Source organism: Carassius carassius, chromosome 36 (assembly GCF_963082965.1).
Source record: "Carassius carassius chromosome 36, fCarCar2.1, whole genome shotgun sequence".
Lineage (NCBI taxonomy): Eukaryota > Metazoa > Chordata > Actinopteri > Cypriniformes > Cyprinidae > Carassius > Carassius carassius.
The window spans coordinates 25,843,223-25,866,856 of NC_081790.1; the positions used below are offsets into that span (position 1 = coordinate 25,843,223).

The 23,634-nt window shown below is 35.9% G+C and overlaps 1 protein-coding gene across 1 annotated transcript in view; it reads left to right on the forward strand.

Annotated features, from left to right (window-relative positions):
• LOC132117488 (DNA repair protein RAD50-like) overlaps positions 1–23,634 on the forward strand; it is a 61,942-nt gene that overhangs the window by 30,593 nt on the left and 7,715 nt on the right. The window contains exons 11-21 of the mRNA XM_059526805.1: positions 8,749–8,906; positions 9,608–9,783; positions 10,277–10,514; positions 11,443–11,632; positions 12,076–12,202; positions 12,966–13,159; positions 14,151–14,261; positions 14,422–14,514; positions 14,603–14,716; positions 16,378–16,505; positions 16,747–16,971. Of these exons, the coding sequence (XP_059382788.1) occupies positions 8,749–8,906; positions 9,608–9,783; positions 10,277–10,514; positions 11,443–11,632; positions 12,076–12,202; positions 12,966–13,159; positions 14,151–14,261; positions 14,422–14,514; positions 14,603–14,716; positions 16,378–16,505; positions 16,747–16,971 (1,754 nt within the window). The remainder of the gene's footprint in view (positions 1–8,748; positions 8,907–9,607; positions 9,784–10,276; positions 10,515–11,442; positions 11,633–12,075; positions 12,203–12,965; positions 13,160–14,150; positions 14,262–14,421; positions 14,515–14,602; positions 14,717–16,377; positions 16,506–16,746; positions 16,972–23,634) is intronic.

A 23,634-nucleotide genomic window follows, 5' to 3' on the forward strand; every position in this document is an offset into this window, starting at 1 on the left:
TTTTTTGGTGCCAATTAAACTCTTTGTGGCTGTTATGTTTTGAGCCCAAACTAACTTAGTCATAAATCTAAGCACTTTGTTGCACAAGGCTTAATGTCTAGGGGGAAAAAAATAAACAATTAACCATTTAAATTAATTAAACAATTTAACTATGTGACATTATAATATAAACCAATACTAAAATGTTCAGAAAAACATCCCTGTTATTTGCAAAAAAGTTCTGTTTTTTGAATGACCGTTTTATGTGTTTTAGAATAATTGTACAACTTTTAATGTATGCAATAATATAAATCCATTAAAACGTCAACACCATTTGATCTAAAGGTATCAAACCAACTGTAAAATATACAGAATATTATTCAGTATAATGCACAAGGCATAGTTTTTCTGATTATGCATTTATTGTTTTTATATACATAATTGAATCCATATTTTCCAACTGTTTTATCTAATTGAACCACAAAAAGTGGTTTAATTACATTGAATGTTACTGGGACTGATTATTACAAATGCAGATTCCACTGTTCCGGTTAAACAATTTGTATTTATTTATTGCTAAGGTTTGCATATGGTGGTGTGTTCTTAATGATAACTTTCCTTAAAATATATGCTATTCCTAAAATAAGAAATATCCCAATATATCGCCTTGCTTACAGTATCGAAGTGTATCGCAATATATCATATTGCAACCCCTGTATCATGATACGTATCGTATCGCCTGAATATTGGCAATACACAGCCCTACTTGGAGCTAAACTCTAAAGGACACTGGCCCTCTAGGACAGAGTTTGTTGCTGAAGGGTCGAATTATTTTTATGTACTTTATTTACATTTTATTTACATTATAATGCTGCTGTTTGCTGACATCATGTCTATGGTCAAAAATTAAAATGACTGATGCCTTGGCCCAGCGCATACACACGCTAAGCTTGTGATATGACAAATGCGCGCGGTTAAGGCTAGAAATTAAATTAAAATTAAATTTATGCATTTAGCAGACGCTTTTATCCAAAGTGACTTACATTGCATTCAAGATAACAATTTTCTCCTAACATGTGTTCCCTGGGATACCAACCCTCAACCTTGTGCTTGCTAAAGCAAAGCTCTACCACTTGAGATACAGGAACACAGAAGGGATACGTTTGGCTCTACTGGGCATACGCACATAAATGCAGTGAAATTTTTGTCATGCTGTACATGGGCTTGGATAGACTAGTCGAGTGATCGACTACTTGAACAACTAGTCGGCGCTGTCGTAAACAATCGACTACTCGAGCATGCATTAACCATAATGTATACAAAGAGTTCGCAAGTACGACATGAATTTTAGGATTACAATATTGCATGGAGCTGTTACTTTCTATGACCTATGTAAAATTAAAATATGTAATAATTAGGGTTGTGCCTGAAGCCGAATACCTTATTCGGAATGGCACCGATAATGGCTTCAATAATGAATAACAGACAAGGAATAATTCTGCCTGAATACTGAAGCTGGCACAGTCTGGTGTTTGCTAAATAACAGTTGAGTCAGGGGATCAGCACAATATTATACACAGACCTAAAAGTCACGAGTGTAAAGTGAATGAATGTAAACTTTATGAGTGAAAAGAGCGCAAATCAAACACCGCATTGCTGTTGCCTCTCTGTGCATCTCTCAGAAATCAGAGCTTTGCACGAGTAATTTCACTTATAATAATACATCATAAACAGGGCTTGACATTAACCCTTTTTTGCTCACTAGCCAATGTGGCTAGTGGTTTTCCAAAGTTACTAGCCACACAGCATTTTAACTACCGTATTTTTCGGACTATAAGTCGCACATGAGTATTAGTCGCATCAGTCCAAAAATACGTCATGATGAGGAAAAAAACATATATAAGTCACACTGGACTATAAGTCGCATTTATTTAGAACCAAGAGAAAACATTACCGTCTCCAGCCGCGAGTGGACGAGAGGGTGTTTTCTATTGGTTCATTTCTCTTGGTTCATGTCAAATTAATTTTGATAAATAAGTCGCACCTGACTATAAGTCGCAGGACCAGCCAAACTATGAAAAAAGTGCGACTTATAGTCCGCAAAATACGGTAGCCACATTTTTATTGTTGTGAAATTACCTGATAAAAGTTGACTATGGCGTGCTAAATTTACTTGAACTAGATTTACAACCCTTTTAAATGTAAAACCACTGTACACACCCAATTCAAGACTACATAAATGAATAACAATACAGGTCATTATCATTAGCTCTGATAAGGTTGTATATAAAGTGCCTTTTTTAAATAAAACCATGTATTAAGATAAAGACATAAAAAGTAGCTTCTTTTTGCTTAATAAAAGTGGTGCATGGATGAAGAAGATTAATAAAAAAGATAAAAAATCTAAACGGAAAAAAAAAACCTTTAGCATTAGAAACATTGTCTGTTTAATCGGAATCAGACTCAGAATTACTTTATTGAACCACACTGGGAAATTCTTTGTTACAAGTTGCAATGGAAAGTAGGTCAGTCTCAAAACCTCACGAAAAATGCATGCCATGGTTCGGACAAATTGCTTTTATCTTCATTCAAATTTGTGGGGAATGTTCCTCTCATCATAAAGAACACATTTCAGTTTGTGTCATTTTTGTGCTCAGACCCTAATAATGACTACTGGTTAGGTTGCAACCCTCAACTGAATCGCCATTGGCTAGTAAATATTTTAGTTTACTCGTCAGACTGACTGATTATATATATATATATATATATATATATATATATATATATATATATATATATACACAGTACAGACCAAAAGTTTGGACACACCTTCTCATTCAAAGAGTTTTCTTTATTTTCATTACTATGAAAATTGTAGAGTCAAGGGCTATTTGACCAAGAAGGAGAGTGATGGGGTGCTGCGCCAGATGACCTGGCCTCCACAGTCACCGGACCTGAACCCAATTGAGATGGTTTAGGGGTGAGCTGGACCACAGACAGAAGGCAAAAGGGCCAACAAGTGCTAAGCATCTCTCGGGGAACTCCTTCAAGACTGTTGGAAGACCATTTCAGGTGACTACCTCTTGAAGCTCATCAAGAGAATGCCAAGAGTGTGCAAAGCAGTAATCAAAGCAAAAGGTGGCTACTTTGAAGAACCTAGAATATGACATATTTTCATTGACACTTTTTTGTTATGTATATAATTCCATATATAATCCCACATGTGTTAATTCATAGTTTTGATGCCTTCAGTGTGAATCTACAATTTTCATAGTCATGAAAATAAAGAAAACTCTTTGAATGAGAAGGTGTCCAAACTTTTAGTCTGTACTGTATTTATATATATATATATATATATATATGTATATGTATGTATATATATATATATATATATGTATATGTATGTATATATATGTATATGTATGTATATATATATATGTATGTATATGTATGTATATGTATACGTATGTATGTATATGTATACGTGTATATATATATATATATATATATATGTATATGTGTATACATATATATATATATATATATATATTAGTGGTGGGCCGTTATCGGCGTTAACATGAGACTCTTATCGGGCGATAAATATCGCCGTTTATCTATTCTCAAAGTTGGGTTGGGAGCTGGGTCTACACTAAGCAAGCTATGATGACTTTCACCTTGATATTTTATATAACCGACTGGCTGAGGCCAGCCTAAAAGAAGGGTCGAAGAGAGAGATCGAGAGCCGCGTATCACGGACACTGAACCAAGCTCTCTTCTGCGAAGTTCTCCTCGAAGTCCCTCCTGCACCTGAACGAACAAATATAAATCGCAGTTTGAACAAACAAAAAGATGTGAAAGAGCCCAATTCAGCACCGCGGTGTTCTGGTGTTCAGGGCTCACGCAGAGAAAGGCTTCCCAAAACACTTGAACATCGAATTTGCTTATTTTTGCTCTTGTGCCGACAAATACATACAAAATATGTCAAAATATCCACCTTGGAAATTATGCTCGATAAAACTGTCAATTATTTCTTAAGTGAAAGTAAACAGTTGAGGAAAAAAATGGAATGTGTATTATATTGGATGCGTACATCAGCTCTTAATGTGACCGCGCCTAATTTAGCTACTGGCTGCTGTAATGTTAATCCAAGAAAATGAAAATAAAAATCACTCACTGCCCTTGACTGAATTACTTAATCCGTTAACATGGGTGCGTAAAAAAATATGCAACGCATACGCACTGCAGACGGAGTATGTGTGAAATGGGCGTAAGTTTGTTTGCACCTTGTGCAATGTGGAATTAGTTTACAGCTTTTTCAAGCACTTTGTGATGCATTTTGGAAACAGGAGAGGAGCCCCTTTTCTAATGCACCACATAGATAGATAGATAGATAGATAGATAGATTAAAGAAAGATCAACTTTGTAGCCTATTAAGGATTTAAATTGCAGATGGTACAAAGCTCTTTTTGAAACGAGCCCTTCTCCATGTTAGGGTCCTGTATCTTCGCCCGGAGGGCAAGAGAGTGAAGTGGAAGTGGAGGGGGTGCTCTGGGTCTGTTATTATTATTTTCACCTAGCTTGATAAACCCCTTCTCAAAGACTTACTGTTTGTCAATTTTATTTGGGTAACACATATTCTGAATGCCTTCGGCAGAGTTCGAATGAGCCATTTTAATCTAGATTAATCTAGATTAATTTCAAGATCACAGTGAGATTAATCTAGATTAAAAAAATTAATCTATGCCCACCACTAAAATATATAAATATATATATATATATATATATATATATATATATATATATATATATATATATATATATATATATATAATATAATATCTGTAAAATTACAGGTTTTTTTTTTTTTTAAGTACACTTTTAACATCAGTCAGTCAAGCTTTATAACAATCAATTATTATTTAATATAATTTAAGTAATTAGAAGTAAATGTGATAACCGTGTTCAAATGCATATTAGCCATTTTAACTGAACATTTTAACTTGAGAAGTGGTTGTTTTTTCTGTCATTCAATGTTTCTGAAAAAAAAAATACTGATAGGATAATAATGATACGACTTCTAATAATAAGAACTATAAAACACACTAAGGATTACTAAGGATCAATGAGCTGCTGGATTCATGAATATTAATCAGGTTTTGTGCGTTTGCTTGAACTGGTTTGCTGAAATCAAAACAGGGACTTTAATAGGTGAGCGCCAGCCAATGAGGTTGCCGTTTGCGCGTTAACTCCACCAACTACCGGAAAACCCAACTGTTCTTAAAAGCTGAAGACTTTCATAGGAACACTGTTATTTTGACAGGAAAATACAACAAAGAATATTGTTTAAATGTAGCACGTAGAATATTGTCTAAATGTAGTAAATTTTCTCTCTCTCTCTCTCTCTGTCTCTCTCTCTCTCTGCGTATGTGTGAGAGAAAGTGACACATACGCGGTGTCACAGATCGCTTGACGGAGAGTGAAACTCTGAAGCCCTCAGACTGAGTCAGAGTGTTTGCAAGTGAAAATATATCTGTGCTAATCTTATACTTAGCTTCCAACTCACACACTGGCAATTAAAATCTGAGAAATTATTAGCCATTGGCTAATATTAGACATCATTTAGTCGCCAGAATGAAGATTTAGTCGCATATGCTTGTGATTTACTCACAATGTAGAGGTTTGGGTTCACAAGAAATGGATAGCTGTCTCTTCGTTTCTGTCACTAGCGCACAAGGCAACAACAGTGTGTGCATGTAATACTCATGACAGTTGTAGTGTCATAGTGTCAATGGCTTAGTTTAGTTGCCTTTTAAAAACACTACAATCATTCAACTCATTGGCGGGTGTTAATGTCAAGCCCTGATCATAAATGTTCTATTATTTATATATATTTAAATGCAATGATTTAAAACTTAGGCTATGGTGTGATATGAATGAATGGAATAAGCACAGCGTAGTCACCAATCAAATAGCCGCGTTGCGCATCTCAGTCTCTTAAAAAGCAAACCAGTTCTCTCTCAAGAGTAGGCTAATAATCAGCTTAGATAGATACGGATATATTTTCTACTTGTCCTACATGTTTGCATCTTTATCTTTTGCTGGTTTGTACGGCACACGCACATTTATTTAGCGAAGTCCACTAAACATTAAGACTCGCTTAAAGAGTTCTGCGTAATGAAAATGTGTGCATTGAATGGATTCAGTCGTGTTCAAATGATCACTAAATATATGTCATGACATCTCTGCTTGCATGATAAATATTATTTTACAAATTAATAATTATTTTAGTTAAACACGACCTACTTGTTCAGTGATAACTATGAAAGTAACGATAACAGCATAGAAAGCATAACAGTTTTATCAAGTAACTGTACAATGGTGTATCCGAATGCAGATACAAAAATTGTGTGACTGTTACAGATACAAACACAGATAGGTAAGATATCTGTACTTGGTCCCACTTTATATTAGGTGGCCTTAACTACTATGTACTTACAAAAAAAAATAAGTACAATGTACTTATTGTGTTCATATTGTATTGTAAAACACTTTTGCTGCTATTGAGGTGGGATAGGGGTAAGGTTAGGGAGAGGGTTGGGGGTATGGGTAAGTTTAAGGGTGGGTTAAGGTGTAAAGTATGGGTCAACAGTGTAATTATAAATGTCATTACAGAAATTAAATACAGATGTAATTACATGTAGTTTTTTTTTTTTTAAATATAAGTACAATGTAAGTACATAGTAGTTAAGGCCACTTAATATAAAGTGGGTCCCTGTACTTTTACTTGAGTATGACTTTCAGGTACTTTATACACCACTGACAGTAACCAACAGGTCTGAGAGGAAATCTGCAAATTCTTTTAGAAATTCTGTATAATGGCCCTGATGGTCTATACTCAGTAGCCAGATCAAGAGATACAATAGATTTTTTTTTTTACATGTCTGACAGTGTCACATTAAGAAGAAGTATTTCAAAGGATTTAAACCTGTATCCTGTTTTCTGGGTAACATTAAGAATATCACTAAATATTGTTGCAACACCTCCACCACGACCAGTTTGACGGGGCTCATGCTTACAACAGTAGCTTGGTGGAGTAGACTCATTTAGAACAATATAATCATTCGTTTTATAAACCTGGTTTTAGCCAGGTTTCAGTCAAGCAGAGTCAAAATTATCTTTGATATTATCTTTGATAATTTAATTTAATTTACAATAACTTTTTTACAATTTACAATACAATAACAGCTTTGGGTCTGAGTGAGCTAATGTTTATGAGCCTAAACCTAAGAAAAAAATTTTTTTTGTTCATTTATTTTACATTTTTCGGGTTTAATCACGATGAGATTTTGCCGCAAGCTCAACGGATACTCCTTCGTAGAATCTGCAGGCCGTGCTGTACTCAAGCCCTTCCCACCCTTTGCTCACTTGAGCCGGACTCCGCTCTCTCTATGCCGCTCACTCATTGAGAAAGCGATACTACTTTGTTTGGCCTTCCAAAAGAGGACACGACTATTGAAATCACGTTTATAATGGGTTTTATGTTTATGTCTCATTGCTTATCACATTATGTTAAGGGGCATAACATTTCCATCACATGCTTGAGGTATTCGTATTCACAATACACTGGATAGCTGCCCAATCAGAGAAAACCTCGCTTTTCAGTCAGATTAGCCTAAATGTCGATGCGTTTCAGGAGGCGGGGCATAGAGGAGAAACAATAATGTACAGTATGCTTAAAAAAATAATGTACAGTATGCTTAAAAAGTCTACTGAACCTTTTGTGTCCTCGTCGATACGTGGGAAGCGGTCCTGACATGATGATTGTTGCCGTGGTCATTTGTGCTGTGCACCGTCTCGATTAGGCTCCTGAAGTCCCTCTTCAGTGTTTGTCTGCCACAGCGTGGTGTCATTAACCCTGGCGTGAAGCACGACCGCTCCGGGGTGAAGGACATCTGGGAAGATTGTACACACTACAAAATCATGAACAGTAATAGATGTGTATTTCAGGGTTCATACAATCATGAAAAACCTGGAAAAGTGATTTAGCTGTACCTTCTCTCTTTCACTCTCTCAAGTTGTAGCTTATACTTATTATTAAAATAAACATAAAGCAAACAAATAGCATTAATAGTCATTTAGTTTTAATTAGCATGCTATGATAAATTTAAACAATTTTTTATTCATATTGTACAAAAAAAAAATGGGACATTGGGTCCTGAATATTGTCTTAAAAATCATGGACATTTATTGGTAAAAATGAGTACGAACCCTGGTATTAGTACATCTGCACATTGCTTGCAGTATATAACCGTAACACCTAGATGTCAGTGCATGTCTTTATATCAGTGGTGGCCAACATTGGTCCTGGAGAGCCACAGTCCTGCAGAGTTATGCTCCAACCTTGATAAAAACTTACTTGCCTATCACTTTCTAGTAACACTTAGGGCTTTATTAGCTTGTTCAGGTGTCTAAGATTAGGGTTGGCGAGAAACTCTGCAGGGACGTGGCACTCTGGCACCGACGTTGGCCACCCCTGTTTTTTATGATTTGCTTGAGGCATCATATTGTTTATTTTGATATGAGTTATAATTCAATTGATTTCTTTAAAATATTTCAAAATTCAGTCAGAACAAACTGTGACATGAGTCTTGCATGCCACTATTTGAAACATTTATTGAAAAATGCTAGGCAAATGCTTATATATATATAGCAGTGCATTATCAGTGCTTATGCAAGATGGAAATAGTTTATCTCTGCTTTGGATTCCAGATGGAAAAAGAAGAGCAAGTGAGGAAGATCAAGTCGAGGCATAATGAAGAGTTGGTGTCTCTGATGGGACACTTCCCAAGCAAGAAAGAGCTAGAAGACTGGATCTACTCCAAATCCAAAGAGATCAACTTCACCAGAGACCGGCTCAACAAAATGAAGTCTGTCACACTTCTTAATGATTTTTTTTGCTACAAACATTTGTATATTAGTAGTTCTTTTTTCAAATGAGCTAGAGAATGCCATAAATAGTTATTTTTAGTGTGAGGTTGGAATATGTTTAGTGGTAACAGAGAATCTAAACGTCTACGTGATAAGTGACACATGCACATACACTGACCTTGATACAACAGAAAATGCTGACATTTGAATAACCACCCACATACTTAAGTAATATCTCCTCAAGACATATACGTAGTTTCGATTCCAGGTTCATGAGGAATAAGTCACTTTCAGGGCAGTGGAACACACAATGTTGTATTCAAATGGTGACAGTTAGCTTACACAGACAGGTAGAATAAGGCTGTCTAGACAAACATCACTAAAAATTCATATTAAAGAGTTGCACTTGTAGTAGTGTGCGTGCGTGCATGTGTGTGTGTGTGTGTGTGTGTGTGTGTGTGTGAAATGCATGTTAAATAATGTCATAGAATGTCCAGTTTTCCAAAAGCTTTATTTCCAAAGTAAAACAAATATATTTGATTTTTCTCCAGTGTACAGTAACTTCAACAGTGGTGATTATTTTAGGATTAAAACATGATGCTCTGTTATTGTAATGCATTGTGTTTTAGGCTTGAAAAGTATGAAAAATTAAATGTAAATTAGCTTTTCTAGACAACACATATACATTTTTGTTTCATAGTAAGGAGCTTGCATCTGGAGAACAGAAGAAGTCTCATTTTACTGCTGAAGTCAAACGTAAGGAAGAGCAGCTGGCCAGCTTTGAAGAGAGACTTTTTAATGTGTGCGGCAGTCAGGACTTTGAGTCGGACTTGAACAAACTGGAGGATGAGTTGGAGAAGTGCTCCAAACAGAGAGGTACAAAAATGTGTTCAGCTCTTACCAAACATTTTTGAGCCACGCAAATATACATGCACATTTTCTGTGCTAATTTTGGAGGAAAATCGTCAAAATGGCGCACAATTAATATAAGTTTCGTACCAAGTGATACACAAACCCACAAGGACCATGGGACGCATTTCATGGAAGATGGTCTTTGAATTCTGTTTAAGTTTGTGGATTTTGCATATGAAGATTCCGTGTGGGCCTGGTTTATGGTAAATTACTAATCATTACCAGACAGCATATAGCTGTTTTTTTTGTCAAGTACAGCAATAGTTGTAGATATGAAGTAGCATGCTTGCTACTCTAATGTTACACATTTAAAGTTAAGTAGTTTGTACCAGTTTCATTACCCTGTTTGTGCTCATTCAGAACACCTCCAGTTTACAGTTTCCCATAGTGTTACGGGAATATAATGTGATTCTCAGTGTCTTTTTCTCTACTCTGTCCTGGATTGTTTTCTGAGCAGCTATGCTGGCGGGTGCTACAGCCGTGTACAGTCAGTTCATCAGTCAGCTGACAGAGGAGGGCGAGCCCTGCTGTCCCGTGTGTCAGCGTGTGTTCCCATCAGAGGCAGAGCTCCAGGACGTCATTAATGACATGCAGTCCAAGCTGCGACTCGTTCCAGACAAACTAAAGAACACTGAGCATGACCTGAAGAGGAAGGAGCGCAGGCGTGATGAAATGATGGAACTGAAGCCCATCAGGCAATAATAATTTGTTTTTGTTTTTTATCTGTCTGTTCTTTTATCTGTATATTTATCTGTCTTTCATTCATCCATCTTTTACGTTACCTATATATCCTTCCATCCTTCACCTATTTATCGTTTCATCCATGCATCCATCCACCTATTAAGCCCTTCATCCAGCCATCTGTTCATCCACCTTTTTACCTTTTCATTCATCCATCATCTATCCTTTACTACACCTTTTTATCATTTCATCCATTCTAACTTTTGTCCATCCATTCGTCTGTTCACCTATTAACGTCTTTAACCAGCCATCTCTCCATCCACCTATTTTTACCCTTTCATCCATCCAGCATCCATCTTTTACTTCACATATTTATCCATCCTGTTCATCACTTCATCCATCCATACTTCATACTCCGATTTGCCATATATTAACTGTTTCAACCATCCATCTGCCATTCTAGTTACACCTTCACCTATCCATCCATCTGTCCACCTGTTTACTTAATCTATTCATCCATCTATTCATATATCCATCCATTCACCAATTTACTCCCTTCATCCATCCAATCGTTAACTTATTTACTTCTCATCAATCCTTCCACTCGTCCAGTCATCCTATGTCCATCTAACCACCGATTTACTCTTCCATCATCCATTCATCTATTTACCACTTCATCCAAACATTTATCCATTCATCTGTCCACCTGTCTATCCATTCACCAATTTACCCCTTTGTTTATGCATCCACTCATCTATCCATTGAATTTTTACCCCTACATCCATTCACCTTATTACCTCTTCATACATTTTTCCATCCATCCTACATCTATCCGTCTATCTGTTTACCCTTTATCCATCCATCCACCTACCATAATCATATTAATACAGCTTAAGATACTGATGCATCACTGTCTAACATGATCATCTCCTGTACTGGCAGGCAGTCCATAGCAGAGCTCCAGGAGAAAGAGCTGCCAGAGCTCAGAAATAAACTCCAGCGTGTGAATCGAGACATTGAAAAGCTGAAAGGAGACACTGAGGAGCAAGAGACACTGCTGTGCACACTGATGTCTGAGGAAGACACAGCCAAGGCCTGTCTGCAGGACATATCACTCATGGATCGCTATCAGGTCTGAGCTCATTCCCATTTAGTCCAAACACAGAAAATTCAATCCAGTTAAATACAGCACATCAGTAAAACACAGCATATACTTCAAAGTCTAATTTATCAACTAGAACACTCAAAATTATTCAATGTTGTGATTCTTAATATTAAATTAAATTTAAATTTAAAATTTATCCATTTAGCAGACGCTTTTATCCAAAGCGACTTACAGTGCATTCAGGCTATTAATTTTTACCTAACATGTGTTCCCAGGGAATCGAACCCCCAACCTTGTGCTTGATAACGCAGTGCTCTACCAATTGAGCTACAGGAACACTCTAATGTATATACACTGTAGTGCAAATTTATAGAGACTTGCATCTGGAAACAGTATTAAATATGCCACGACTTAACAAGCAGTATTTTTATTCACCTGTGCATAATCCAAATGTTTCCTATTTTCTGTAGCTTGACCTGAAGGACGTAGAAAGGAAGATCGCTCAACATACAGCCAGGCTGCAGGGAGTTGACCTCAGCCGCACCATGCAGCAGGTCAGCCAGGAGAAACAAGAGACCCAACACCGCCTGGACACCAGTACGTTCAGCACCGATGTAGAATAAAAACTTATGTGAATCTCAAGTGAATATATACTACCGTTCAAAAGGATCTGTACGTTTTTAAATCTTTTATGCTCAGCGAGAGCGCATTTTTTTGAAAGAAATTAGCATAACAGTGTCATTCAAATGCATAGGTACTAATTCAATCAGTCTTAAAATGTCAAATGGCAAGAAAGAGTACAAAGACAAAAGATCATTATACGTGCTAATTCCATCAGTAAACCTAGGTTGCTTGACTTGATCATCTCAAAATGTCATCTTAACCTCAAAATGTACTATTACATCAGACCCTAGATTTAACTTTTTTATAAATTTGTAATCCCACATGTGCATGTAGCTGAACAAAAATATTAATTTCTGTGAAATGAAATTATTGACCCCAAATATTTCAACAGTCATGTACATTGTTTTAAACATTTGCTATATTGTTATTTGCTGTTTAAATACTGTTTATATTATTATATTACATAAAGTGTACAGCTAAGGTACTGTAAATGGCAGCTTTTAAAAAAATTGATCAACTTTGCTTTCACTATTTATTTGTTTTATTAGTTATTTGCAGTGAATATCATGATCAATTAGAAAATGATGGGCCCTCAATTCAAGTCTAAAAACTGCATGTATTCTTGTCACACCACAGGACTTGTCAACTTCCTAAAGTATTTAATGTAAAATCAGTTATAACAATTATTAAAACCGTGTGTTCAGTAGATGTTTGATTATTTGCTTCTTTTGTGTAGCCTGCAGTAAGATCGAACTGAAGAGGAAACTGATCCAGGACCAGCAGGAGCAGATCCAGGCCTTGAGGAGCAGCGTAAATGAGATTCGTGGAGAAAAGCTCCAGATCTCCAGCAATATGCAGAAACGTCAACAGTTGGAGGAGCAGTGTGTGGAGTACTCCACTGAGGTCCAGACACTCCACAGAGACATTCGAGTGAGGAGCGCCCACTCTGCTTTAACGTGCCTTCTTATTCCTAAAGAGAAAAGATTAATTTCATTGGTTCACTAAACACTGCATCAGTAGCTGACATGAACACCCTCCAGGTCTGACCATTACGAGCGGGTAGTCATTCTTTCATGTTTGTCAGTCTGAGAAGTCTGTTTTGCATTGCAGTATACTGTTCCCACAGTGTCAGCTACAGATGCAGCATTGAGTGACCGATTGCATTGGTTACCTTGGTCCCTGAGTATTAAAGGCAAGGTGATGCATAGCTTGCCATAATCAGCAGTATGTACTGCTTCCTTAGGCTTCCTTTGTAAAGAATTCTGAGGAGTGTTGGCGCTCAGATGTCTTTTGAGGCACATGCCCCATTCATACAGTTAATTACTTTAACATGACAAGAATCATGCACAAACATGCTTTTCACATAAGCAACAACTCTGTCTTTTTACTGTTAAGACACAAGTCACATCGTTACCCCCCCGCAGGGGTATATATAAGGTACTGACGTAGAATCACTGTCTACTCATACAAATGCCCTAAAACTAAACACTGCAATTTTGTACAAAGTAAAACTTAACTTCACAAAAGTAAGTGAAAATTGTCATATACTGTACACTACCATTTAAAAGTTTTTGGAAATGAATACTATATTCAGCAACAATGCATTCCATTTCTTAAAAAGGAACTGAATTTTACATTGTTAAAAAAAAAATCTATAAAACAAAAAGTTGAAAACGGCTTTTTTTTCAAAACTGATAATAAGAAATGTTTTTTTAAGATTAGCATATTAGACTGGAGTAATGATGCTGAACATTTTGGTTTTTCCATCACAGGAATAACAAATTAAAATATTTATATAAAATATTTAATAACATATTAATAATATATATATATATATATATATATAATTATTTGAAACACAGAAGCTAGACTTTTGAATGGTAGTGTAGTGTTCATCATGTTTTGTCTGTTTGTTTGTTAGGATGCGATGGAGCAGGTGTCTCCTCTAGCTGCCACTCTGGAGAAGCTCCAGCTGGAGAAACAGGACCTTGCTGAGCGCAGGAGACAGAAACAGGGGGAAGGACAGGAAAAGGTGCTGGTTAATTTGTTTCATCCAACTTATATTTTCTTATTACTGTGAAGTTATTTACCATAATGTACTACATCAGAGTTTGTTGATATTTATTTTAATAATGCAAGATGAAGTCATTGCTGATCATGAGAGTTAACTAAAGCTTTATTCTTTCTTTTAGATAAATGGAATCAAGGAAAAAGTTAAAAACCTGACCCTCCTTGAGAGAGAGATTACCAAGTACATAGAAGAGGGCAAGGACAGCTACAAAGAGGTACAACAAAATTACATGCTTAGCTCTTGTTTCCTGTATGCAGTTTATTTTTCCATTTATTTTCTTGTTTACTTTTTTATTTCTTTAGCAAAAAGAAACTGAGCTACAAGAGGTGGACAAACAACTACACGAGGCTGAAAAACAGCGAGAGAAGATCAATAAAGACATTGGCAACATTCGACAAGATATTGACACTCAGAAGGTGCCAAGCAAAGCTTGCTGCGTTTTTGCTTTTGTTGTTGCTAAGACCTATGTTTTGGTGTATATACTTTTCATACTGTGCTCATGTACACATCAAAAGTGCTAAAAAAAATAACCAAAAACTAATACCATTGCAGCTAACAGCATTCCGAGAGTATGTCTGTGACATACATTAATAGTAATATTCACACCTATGAAGTTAGGTGGCTGATGACGTACAATGTCCAAAAGTATAAATCTTGCATTTAAACCTGAACATAAAAGTTTAGAAAATGTTAAAACAGAAATGTTTAAAGTCCGCATTAAATCAAAATTTACTTTATTCACTTTACTAGCTCAGATTGCTAGTCTTGATGTGAAAAATTAATCCATGCAAAATAATAATAATAATAATAATTTTGTCTAGTAATATTTGTAATATTTAATCATAATCTATAATAATAATAATAATAATTCATTACATTTATATAGCGCTTTTCTAGGCACTCAAAGCGCTTTACATTGTGAGGGGGTATCTCCTCATCCACCACCAGTGTGCAGCATCCACCTGGATGATGCGACGGCAGCCATAGTGCGCAAGAACGCCCACCACACACCAGCTTACTGGTGGAGAGGAGACAGAGTGATGAAGCCAATCAGCAGATATGGGGATTGTTAGGAGGCCATGATGGTCAGAGGCCAATGGGCGAATTTAGCCAGGATGCCGAGGTAACACCTCTACTCTTTTCGAAAGACATCCTGGGATTTTTACTGACCACAGAGAGTCAGGACCTCGGTTTAACGTCTCATCCGAAGGAGGGTGCTTGTTGACAGTATAGTGTCCCCATCACTACACTGGGGCGCTAGGCCCCACACAGACCACAGGGTGAGCACCCCCTGCTGGCCTCACTAGCACCTCTTCCAGCAGCAACCTAGTTTTCTCAGGAGGTCTCCCATCCAGATACTGACCAAGCTCAGCCCTGCTTAGCTTCAGTGGGAAACTGGTCTTGGGCTCAGGGTGATATGGCTGCCAGCAATCTGAACATTTACTTCCGCTCTGGAATAGCATTCCCTCTCTGATGACGTCAGTTTGACTGCTTGGGCAGAATATCCTTAAAACACACCCCTCTGACCATTTGGTTACTATGAGTGAAAGACGAGGAGAAGTGCAAAAATAAAACCAAGCCCTCTATTTAATATTCTGCTTCAGCTGGAAATATGTCACTACACTAAAATAAAGTCACCAGCAACTTCTGGTTCCCACAGACTTTAATGTTCGATTAAGAAACATTTAATATTCTGCATTTATTTCTCGGTCACACATCGGCTGTGTTTACATTTTACAAATCAAAATAAGTGTACGAGTCTCACTAGTGCTCCATGGCCTGGTGGCTGGATTGCATTTACATTACACTGAGAGCTGATCACTTGTCTTTTCAAAGTGTGGACAACATACGGATGCAGGTCACATGTTAATGCCAAGTGTAAACGCAATCAAGTGAGCATATTGAACATTTTTAACATCTGTAAAATCTTCTGACTTAACTATTTGAATGCAGTTGTTGGCTTTCAATTTGAAATGATGCACAGTATCAACTGATTAATCATCTCTGAACACTTGTCTGAATGCATATTTTATTGCAATATATTTACTTATATGTGGTTGTGATTGCTTTTTAACAGGTTCAAGAGCGCTGGCTACAGGACAACTTGACCTTACGAAAGCGTGTGGAGGAGCTGAAAGAGGTGTCCAGGAAACGTGAAGAATTGGTTAAGGAGATGGGCATCATGCAAGTTCTGCAGCTGCGCAAGTATGAGATCACATGTTATAGCTAACAAATACCATTTAGGGAGTCCTGACACTGTTTGACACTTTCTGAAGCTCAGAAGACTTAAAGTGCCATGTACGCTCTATAGTTACCATAAAACTAGTTTAATCCATCTCACTAACTAATTACTTTACTGTAAACTATTTTGCATAGATCTTTACTAAGTGTGTGAGGGGACATCAAATGAATGTGCATCTTAAAAAGTCTATCTTCTGCTGTCAAGTGAGCGGCGAGAAGTGGAACGAAAGTTGGAGGACCTAAAAAAGAACCGCAGTGTGGCACTCGGTCGACAGAAAGGCTATGAAGACGAGATCCTCCGTTTTCGTAAAGAGCTCAGTGAGGATCAATATTGCCGGGCCGATGATCTCTACAGAGACCAAATGATTGTGATGAGAACAACAGAGTTGGCCAATAAGGACCTGGACATCTACTATAAAGCCCTAGACCAGTAAGTAGGTTTTGTTATCAGGGGTTTTCTGAAGGGTAGTTTCAGGTAGCGGTTTGTCAGAGTGTGTAGGTTTGGTTTTGATGTGGTTCAGCAGACAGTAAGCTGCAGTAATCTGCAACAATCTAAACTAAAAGGAACTTCTGACTCAGACTTTTAGCCCTAATGATGCAGTTGAATCATCACTTACTGGTGGGCTTCATCAAAGGGACTCCCCAAAAACAGGATAAAATGCTTACCCATAGCAACTGTTGTAACCATTGCAACACACTTTTTGCCATCTATAGTTGTTGACAGTGTAAGAATTCTTTTTTTTTTTTTGCAATAAATACAAATTTAGGTCCAAAACAATATTTTATAAAGTATATAATTTTTTATTAATTTGTTTTTATATTTTTTATTCATTTATTATTTAGAAACGACTGAAAATTTGTTTAACTTTCTTTTATACAAACAGAGTAAACTGATAGAAACGATGATTTTTCATACATGCGTGAACAATACTCACAGCACTGAAATCAGGGCTCACAAAAATTCACAATCCCTGGTAGGGTTGGGTACCGAAACCGGGTGCCAATATGGTACCTATGAAACCAGTATGCACCGAACCGAATCAGAACGCAGATTTCGGTGCCGCTTAATGCCTGAGCGATCGACTGACATATTTGTCCTGGTTCTCCAAAATGGATGTTAGAAGCAGGGGGCGTCGCTAGGCCATTTTTAGCGAGACTATAGTGATTAGCTCCACAAACTGTACAAAAATCCGTGATCCTCTCAGAGTCAGTCACCTAATTCCATATGAAAACAGCGTCATACTTCATTTCCTCACTGTCTTTCAGCACGCTCGATTCGATTTGTCGTGTATTTTACAAAGACCAACACATATTTTAATAAACAAAAAGTATTCTGCACTGTTTACAATACTTATAGCAGTTATAATGAAATCAGTTTCATCAGAAGTATTAGAGAAGCTCATTTGTGCCTGATTTTGACATCTTTATTTCCATAGCGACGGAGTCTGTTAAATCCCTTTCATGCGAGCGCAGCATGCGGTAAACAAACCTGTGCAGTGTAAAGCATCTAGAGCTCACATCTGCCCTTTGAACACAAGACTCTCCAGATGTAGGGCTGAATGGGAAAGTTATCAATTCACTTAAGGTGGCAACCCTACGCTCATCACACCAACGCTGTGTCCTCTAGCGAAAATCTAGCCCTTAACACATATGAACGCATACTTTATAAAACGATCGTGTTGGTGTTTTCATTTTAAATTTTAATATTTAATATAAAACATATTACAGTGCATGTGGCATACCAGTCATTCACATAACTGATTGAAGACAGTGACACACAGCACTCAGTCAAATCACAATTCAGAGATACAGTAGATATATTATGTGTGGTTTTGTATTTAATATTGTTTTGTATTAACTTTAGAGTAAGGGAAGCAGAACTCGGGGAATGAGAGCATTCGAGGAGCATTTCAATGCTATGTTTATTTATTTTAAATATTTTTAATGTTCTTTAATGTTATCCATGGTTTTTTTATCGGATCAGGCACCATTTAGGCACGGTACCATTTTAAAAGTATCGATTTGGCACCGGTATTGTAAAAAACCCAATCGATACCCAACCCTAATCCCTGTTAGCCCTTGATGCAGACACTTTTCAGAACTTGGTAACCCGAAATGAATTTAACTAGCCTGAATAAAAAAAAATATAATACTAATAATTTTTTACACAGAAAATTAAATAGGAGTCAAAACGTCAGTCAATCTTCTTGTCAACCCATCAGTTTACATTTACAACTGCATGTTTGCGGTGTATAAATCTGGGTCGATTTTCACCTTGATCTGGAAAAAACCAGTAGACTTATTGAAAATGCAAATCCATTTTCTTCCAGCTGGTGGCGCATTTGGAATGTCAAAAATATAGCGGTTTCCTCTCTTCAGGCATTGCAGGCAAGACGAAATTAAAATATTGTTGAAACTTTTCTCAAGGTAGTGAGTTCCCTTCATAGATACATTAATATAAAAACACCCTCACTGTGTTTTTAATTTTAGAGGTGCAGTGCTCAACACATGAAGTTTAATCAACACATTAAAACATTTCACATTTATTGTATGTCTGTCCCCAAATTAAGACCTCTTGAAATTATAATTAAGAATTTTCTTATTCCATTTAAGCTAATTAAGACTTTTTATGGCCTTATATTTTATGCATTTTGGTAGTTTATGCTAGAAATTTTGCGAGCCCTGTGAAATAGTAATCCTATTGTAAGCTAGACCACTAAAGATGCAGTAAAGTAAATTAAAGAAGGTAGCATGTTTTTATTTGTAGAAAATGCCTTTGATTGGTAGTTTAAATGCTGATTGAAGAAGTCTGTCTTCAGCTCAGCTGTTTCTTAAAAGTCTCAGAGGAACATGGAGATTTAAGATACTGGGATGTGGATTTTTACCTCTTTTTTTTTTTTATCATGGAACCTTCAGGTACCACTCACTCACTGACTGTAGTACACTAGTACACTTGAAGCCTTGAAATTGATGGTGACTAAAGGCAACCAGTGGAGTGAAACCAAAAGGGGTGTGAGATGGGTGCTTTTTGGTTGATAGAGGATCAACAATTATCAAGGACTAGTTTATATATAATATATGTTAGGGTTACATGATTAGCAGTACATACCCATCACCTGCTTTCAAATGGCTTTCACTTACTACACAGAGCCGTAGTTCTCTGACAAGCTACGCAATGATGTACAAAAGACTTGGAAGTCGCATTATACCACATGAACATCCTGGCTTCTGAATAAATAAAGTCCTAAGGCATAATCATTGGTTTAGATCAGTATCCTACTGTGCGTTCACAGAAGTTACATCAGCAGGTTTGTGGGTTTCTAAATCACTGGCGTCATCAAAAGTGCAGAGGCGTTATCGTTACTTTTTTCAAGAAATCTTCAATTTCTTATGTTTTAATGGTGTAAATTATTTTTCTTTGCTCAATAATACAGTTGTCATTATAGTAAAGATAAGTGTGATCGATTACTGTTTTGGGCAGTATGCACCAAAAATATGCCAAATTGTGCAACACTCTTAAAAACCACAATGTATTCTTACAAGGTTTCAGGGTTTGTCACATGGCTTCTAGCAAACCCTTGGATGTGGCCAATCATTGGATGAAAATCAGTTTTGTTTTCAGATTCGTATTTGGGAAATTACAGTTAATATTGCATAAAATAATTTGGTAAATTTGGTTAACCATACACTACATTTAATGTGGCTTTTATGAGCACAACCAAGGAAGATAAATTCATTGTATTGTAAAAAAAAGTACTTTTAGACACTTGATGATCTTTTACAATTGACAGATTTAGTTTGCCTTATTCATTTATTACACAAAAGGCCCAAACATGTACATAGAATTACACACCACACGTCTCTCTTGAGCATCATCAATATTGTGAAGCATAAGCCAAGAGAAGAACTACACAGCAGGACTACACTGCACATTAGCACTTATTAGTCTGGGCAAGCTAGTATGGTTGGTTTTGGTCCTCACAGACTCTCTTGTGACACTGACCCTGGCATTAGTGTTATTTATTTATATATATATATATATATATATATATATATATATATATATATATATATATATATATATAAAGTTATCAGTATAAATGTTCTGCAAAATCAGTCAACAGTGAAAATCAATAGTAGATTTAAAGTCTAACAGTTTAACACTAATATTGGGCATAAACAAACATGTTAAATATAAAGTATTCAAAACAGGTCAGTTCATAACTGCTTGCCAGATATAGGTGCTTCAAAGATTGATTGCACATTTGCCAAGTCTGAGAATCAGGATGACGTCACTTATCAAATTCTCTACAGCTGTGTGCTTCAAACAGACACTTAACACGGACAGCTGTCCAAAGAATTGCTTTCTAGGCTTGGGATTGAGTGCAGCATGGTAAAGCAGTTTTCTTCTGATATAGTACTGCATCTGACATTAAACTGGTTGACCTGTTCTTCTCACCATGATACTATCATTGATGTTTGTGCAGAGGAGTAGAGGAAGTGTGGCAATCTGATAAGACACACGATGCTAAGATGCAAGATTTCATCTAATATCAGTTCTAATAAATAGTAAAAAAAAAAAAAAAAAAGTCTTATGGTCGAAATAGCATTTTACAAGTTTTTCAGATTTAGTACTCTAATAGATAGTTCTAATAAATGCCATTGTATTATTCTGAAATCATATATGTATAGGATAAACTACATATATATGGAATAATAGCAGTAGGTGAACAGGAAGGTTTTTTTTTTTTTGCTAACGTTTGCTACACACGAGTGGTTCATATGTTCAGCTTTGCGTTTTGTTGTATTGCTTTGTATGTATTACTGAAATTATATATATTATTATTATTATTATTATATATATAAATATTAGTATACATGAACAGAACATCAAGATTAATAAATGTATCTTTTAGTTCATAATGCTAAATGCATTAGACTAAATCTAAATTATTTCCAAATTTCATAACGATTTTGTCTAAATAATAATAATTTGTATTAATATTAATTCTCAGGGCTCAAAATGTACATTTTTACTTGGCAACACTGGTGCTCCCAATGTCAAAAAGTTAGAAGCGCAAACAAAAATTTAGGAGCATCACAACTACAAATCATATATTAAGATTTTATCCTTACATTCTTAAATTTAATGCAGATTTTAGATTGGTTAATATTAGCTGTCAATCACTCAGTCACTGTTATCCGCTAGCTACTGCTAGAAAAAGAAAGGGCTGAAGAAGGAAAAAATTGATAGAACACTGATAGATTTCTTTTGTAAACAATCTGAAGTTAAGCTCTTCTTTGGTGAGGGTTAGGATGGTGTATGCGGTGTTAAATCTTAGCACGAAACGGCTGGCAGCTAGGGATGTGTGATATTGACAAAAAAAAAAAATACATCTCGATAGTTTCTGGGATTTTATCGATAACAATAATTTGAGTTTTACTGTGCTGATATCTTGAGGACTACAGTGGACAGCTGACTCTTAACATTTTTTATATTCTTCATATTCTGTGTGGTGGTCCGTTCACAGAAGTGACAGAATTTTTTTTTTTTCCAATAAGTTTACATTTATTTTTTACCTTTTATTATCATCATCTTCACCTTAAAGCCATTTTTTCTAAAAGTGTGCATTATCATATGAGTCAAATTCTTACATTTAATCAGTCAATTATAATAAGATATTTGGGCTGTTATCAAGCAAATTAAAGTATCAATCAACAAAATTCATCTTTGCAAATGCAGAGGAAACACGGAAGCTGTATCTGAAATGGCATTTAGATGCATTTACACAGTGTAATGTAGGACATTAATGCATTTAACCTACAGTTATATATGCATAAATAATATTTTACTATTGTAAACATAAAATGTTTAATACTGATATTTGAAATATTTGATATTTAAAATGTGAAATTAAAACCGCCAGAGGGTGGCAGCAAGTCACTGTTAATAAGGGAGTCATTGCGATTAAACTGAATCATTTAACGAATGATTCATTCAGGAACGAAACACCCTCATGTTGATCAGAGATCCAAAACAGCGCTGTGACTGTGTTTGGAGTTGTTTTTGTTGGCAAAATAGAGCAAAAACAGGCAATATAGTATATTTATATATAATAAATGAAAGTCTCCTTTTATTAACTTCTTGTTTATTGAACCGTTGTATAAAATCAGTATCACATTTGTAATCATGTTGATTTTTGGAGGAAACACTATTTGAAATTATATAAAGGCCCAATGTATTGAATTTTGTGATACATTTTAATAGACTGAATCTATGCACGTCATGTATGCGTGCACTCTCTGTAGATGTGTTTTGTTTGGATGCAGTACTCTGTAATGTAAAACCACACGGCGTAAAACAACAATTACGAAACGTTCACTTGCACAAATGCTCCCAAACAAATTTTGGGGTCGCACAGTTTATATTTTGGGAGCATATGCTACCAAAATAGTCACAATTTTGAGCCTTGATTCTTATTAATTATTATAAAATACTAGAAACTCTAATCAGTCAGATTAAATGACTGAATTATTTTAACCCTCTGAGGTCTAAGGAGTTTTTGGGGGCGTTTATTCTTGGTTAGTAAAATTTTAAAGTCACTGAAATAAGGTCATAAAACACATACAGAACATTTGTTCACAAGACTGTCAAACCTGGAGCTTGTTGCCTAGAATTTTTGCTTCAAAATGATGTAAAAAATCATCTTGTTTACTCACTCACAGAAAACAATTGATTGATTTAAATTTTCTAAGAAACTTTTTTTTTTTTTTTAAAGGTCATATAGTAGACGTCAGCTATCATGAATATCATTGTGATTTACACCTGAGAAGACAAACGCCCGCATAATGAGCTGCATAATGAGCCTTTCAGTCAGGTGTGTGACTGAGAGGGAAGAGTTACAAGAAAGAATGTGAGGACAAAATAAATGTGTATGTATTTTGATTTTTCTAGTTTATTTAGAATATATTTAATTATTCTACAAAATAATTTGAGATTAACTTGCAAGTGCAGTTAAACAGTTTATTAGGAATAATCAAAGCTGTCTTTCAAAGCTGAATTTTTGTCATCATTACTCCAGTCTAGTGTTGT